Here is a 4949-nt window from a genome sequence, read left to right on the forward strand (position 1 = left end):
TAACTCAAACGATAGAATGTGCATCGGAAATGTATGCGATCTGGAATATTACTCATAAGTAACAAACATATAGTGCTATAGTTTCTATCCATAAACGTGGATGGTTTTACAGATGAACCTTATGTATATATTTATCAATATTATTATCACCAGTTAATCGTAACCGACCATGTTTGTCATGACCTTGCTTATGTAAATCCATTCTGTAATGTTCACTCACTGATGTCATGTTGTTTTATAGCCATGACTGCAATCAGAGTTTTATTGCCCATCTTCGTAGTATGTATCTTTTACGGAGTGTTCATTGCTGGGAAGAAATGTGAACGAGTCAGATTGGAAATGTGCGAAGATATGCCATACAGACGCACCCAACTGCCAAACAGATTCAACCAGTCCAACCAAGATGAAATCTATTGGGAAATGCATCAATTTTGGCCGCTAGTCGAAATTGAGTGTTCACCTTACTTGCGTCAATTTCTGTGTTTATTGTATTTACCACCATGCAGAACTGCACTTCCTTGTCGATCACTGTGCGAATCATCCCGATGGGGATGCGCTTCAATCATGACCCATTATGGACTTCAGTGGTCGGATAACTTTGATTGTCAATATTTTCCAGAAGATGATGCCGAAATAGACTGTATAGCCCCGGCGATTGACGATACGACTGTACTACCAACACCGGTAACAAATATAGAGACCACACTCAGTATTGAAGAATCCGGTGAAGGGCGAAATTTGCAATGCCAGTGCCAATGTGTTGAGCACTAAAAATCATAAATCTCAGTGAATTTTGTAGGTAAATGATAGTAGCATTATTATTGTAATTTTAATCCTGTAAAGTTAAAGTAATGTACTAGTTATGTTTGTGAAATTACACTCATTCAAATCACATATTTGAGACCAAGTACAAGTTCCCGATTGTGCACATTAGGCACGTCAGCGGTGTTCTTAACATAGAAAAATACAGTATATTTAGACGACATTAGTTTTTATTTCAAGGCTACGTATTACGACAGTGTGATTATGGTCTATACATTCTATGAAGTGGTTTTAAGGGCTACAGTAAACTGCTTATAGTTATTACCACAGAATTCGTTTATTGTAGTTCAATTTCAATCCCAATTAATTATTTATAAATAATCACCAGACTGTAATTGGTAATCTCCTGGCATTAGCTAATTAATAAACTTTTGTTATTTATGACAATAATTGATTGAATGTGATAACCAGTTGGATGATTGAAATTGTGTAGTGACACTAAACTGTAACTGGAAGATGTTAAATTAAAGCATACCTTTGATCAGTAAAGTCGGGGGAATATAATGTCCAATTTGTGATAATATCACCATGGCAATTTAGTGGGTCATTCGTGTGTGAAAGCATAATATAATTGTTTGTTTTTCCCTTGGTCTGAGTTCGTGTCACCATTGAAATGCTCGTCTGTGTTTGTAATGTGGTTAGATATACACGTTTTGAAAACGTCGCTGATATCACCTAGTGATAAACTCTAGTAGAAACTATATTATACGGAAACTCGTGTGGAATCGTGCGATTGTAGAATTTTAAAAATAAGCACAGAATTAAAACAATAATAAATAAAACAAATCAAGGGTTGTTGAAAAAATATTTACCATAGTTCTGAAATGACCAAACCTATCGCGAGTGATAATCAGCTAAAAACTCAACTACCGTGATACATTAGACTGGAGGGTGTATTCCATGTATATATGCGGTAAAATCTAGTGAGTTAACTATACATACACCTGCGTCATATTTTAACTTACATTCCTATTAGTAAACATCTAAAAATACAGGCGGCGTGATAAACACATTTCTAAAATGATATACACACCCGGGATGCACAAAGGTTGAAAATTGAACGCGATTGCCACATTTTGAATGTGCCAAATTTCTTTTCTTTTATAAATCAGGATAATTTAATTAAAGCCCGATTGTTGAATGTCGTTCACATCTTAACTAATGTTTAATGTATTCCAACTGTACTGAACTTTATGATAATAACAGACTATTGACTATATTGAGTTATTTATAAACATTGTCATTTATTGTATTGAATAATTATCAAAAAATAAAACTCAACGAACGTATTTAGCCACAAATTTACAGTGAATGGGGATTTAGAAATTAAGTGCTCTGTATGTGATTCGATAACTGAATATTTATATGTATTAAGTAAAAATTATAGGTTAACCAACCATTCGTTCAAGAGAAACGAACAATGTATTTTATATACGTAGTATACGTCGAATGGGGATAAACTTCGTGCGTGGCGCGTTTAGAAAAAGGGCAGTGTATTTAACAAGATTTTCTCATGGTACTAAGATTTCAGTCACGTGATAATACTGTTTTTTTTCATTAAATATTTTCAGCTAGATACTATGCTCTTTATTTTTTTGTAATACTATAACAATTTCAGTTACATATAAACAGTCATAAGAGAGCTACAATAAAACAAACTTCAAAAACGGCTGCAAAAGCGTTCAACCACACTGATAGCTTACGCGTTTTTAAAATTGCGTTCTAAATCAGCTGCGGTCTTTGACGTTTCCTGTGGCGGGGTTGGGTCGTATCATTATAAAAAAAGCAACTGAAATTCGGACCAGAATTGACGAAACGGCACTGAAAACAAAATTTTGATTGTGAATTTCAACTAATTCTAACCATTATTTTCACTGTTTGGGCCCATAAATTCGAAATTTGGTAGTTATATATTCAATATATAACAACAAATCGACGATATAGAGCACATCTGCACACCGGAGTCACCCAATTCTGAAATGGTACTTTGTTCACACCGAGCCGACATCTTGTTGAAGCAGTCTGCCTACGAATTTTCTTCGCACGGTAAGAACTGCCATTTTTATTCAAATTACTTAAATTTTACACTTGTGCTGACAATAAATGATGACTGGGAAGTGTCAAATCTTACAAAAAATGAAAAATCAGTATTCGTTTTTGGTCGTAAATTGGACCGACATTGGCGACGTGAATCGAATGACACGGAATGAAAACAAACATAGATATTTTGGTGTACTGTTGGTGTCGATATTCAACAATCGTTCCCCCTGTCACCAGAAATGTGTTATTTTATGATTTCACGTTGAAATTTATTTGCCATCGTTTTTTTTTTTATTCAGGAAATCACAACTATTTTGTTAACTGCCATGCAAGGCCATTGAGGGAGTTTTCCCCATGCATTAATGTAGCTATAAAATGAGTTGTTGATTTGACATTATTACATCAATTTAATTTCATATTTGTTTTTACTTTTATATTTAATTTTCCCTTGCTATTAAATCATTATTATCACAACTCAATGTAATTGTTGATATCATTTTTAGGCAAGTGATGTCTGTTCAAATTACACTGTTCAGTTTATCATTTTTAACAAATGATTATTTTTTTCTTTTTCACTTACAGAGTTTCTAAGTATAAATAGTTTAATTTCCTTGTGACATTTATCAGATGCAGCAGATTTTTTTTTTGTCTGGTAAGTAATGCATACTTTTGAAATATTTTGTTTATATCTCCATGAACTACAAAAAAGTATAAAAAAAAAATTGCTAGGCTGGCATTTCAAGAGTTGGTAAACTTAACATTTTTTTATACTCACACTTTTCTTGCATGGCGATATTACAATATTGCCATGCACAAAAATGAGCATAAACAAATGTTAGTTTTTGAAAATATCTAAAATAGTTAACGTGGACTACTATTTTTTATAAATGGCAACACTAGTACAAGTCTGTGCACTTGGACTACTGTTTATTTCCAGCTATGTTTTAATATGCTATATATATTGCAATACTGAAATATCAAACAAAAATACATATAATTCTATTATTTATATCTTATAGACAAGTGATACCACGATGGCTGTTGAAAATGCCATAACGAAAGGAGACATTTATTTGTTTGTCGTAGAAGCAAAAAGCAATGACACATTTACGATCAAATATGTTGCTGAGCAGCTGCGATCCAAATACCCTGATATCAAGGAAGGAGGAGCTTCAGCTATCACCCTGTACAACAAAATACAGATGCCTGATCAACAACAAAAAACATGCTGCGCAAGAAATCGTGTCCTCGATGGGGAAAATGTACGTGAACAGATGTCCAGATTAAAGGAAGACTATGACAGTAAATCAAAGTTACTTGACAGTCTGAAGAAGAAGCTGCGTAACACCAACACAAGAAATCTGAATAAGAAATTAAAGCGACGTGACAGTGCTATCTTAAAATGGCAAGAACTGAATATTGCAAATGAAAAAGAACTAGATAGTGTACAGAAGTCACTTGCAGACGGCATTGACACAAACACTGATGATGTTAACAAGCTAAAGAAGTTAATCGAAAAGTTGAGTCAGGCTTCAAAAAAAACTCAGCTACCATAGACCTAAGGGTTGACAAGGCTCTTCAAACAGCATCACTGCTGAATTGCACCAGCGTATTCATGATCTTGAAAAAAAAAACAGGACTTGTCCAGCTGGCAGAGATTCTTGAAAATGAAGAGATCAAACTATTTTGCGATGAAAAGTATACAGATGACGTCCGAGTAGTTGTAATGGATTTGCTGTCCCTTAATGTCAGCTGCCAGGTGGGAAATACTGGAATTTAGAATGCCAATACAAAGCAAGCTGTTGCAGGAGTTCCGACAACCAATATTGCTGGAGAGCGTAATTTTGCAATCTTGGATTTGCTCATTAGAAATAAACCAGCAGCAACAACCCTGTGTTATGAGATCCTCATAATGTGGTCAAATAATAAAACCAGGCAGTGGCTGCACAGCAAGTCTTCTGAAGATAAAAAGAAACTGATGCGAGAAGAATGCAAATACAATGACCGAATGAAATCTCTCAAGGAAAGAAAGTTGGCGATACTAAGGAAAAAGCGAGCGGAAAAGGAAAGCAAGGAAAATAAAGAAT

The 4949-nt window shown here is 34.4% G+C and overlaps 1 protein-coding gene across 1 annotated transcript; it reads left to right on the forward strand.

The window, feature by feature from the left end:
• Positions 1-243: 243 nt before the first annotated feature.
• LOC146738342 (frizzled-2-like) lies at positions 244-771 on the forward strand. Its single transcript, XM_085503944.1, has one exon. It carries the CDS (start codon positions 244-246, stop codon positions 769-771), a length of 528 nt encoding a protein of 175 aa, XP_085360070.1.
• Positions 772-4949: the final 4178 nt, after the last annotated feature.

The sequence above is a fragment of the Saccoglossus kowalevskii genome, chromosome 9 (genome assembly GCF_978046115.1).
Source record: "Saccoglossus kowalevskii chromosome 9, keSacKowa6.1, whole genome shotgun sequence".
Taxonomy (NCBI): domain Eukaryota; kingdom Metazoa; phylum Hemichordata; class Enteropneusta; family Harrimaniidae; genus Saccoglossus; species Saccoglossus kowalevskii.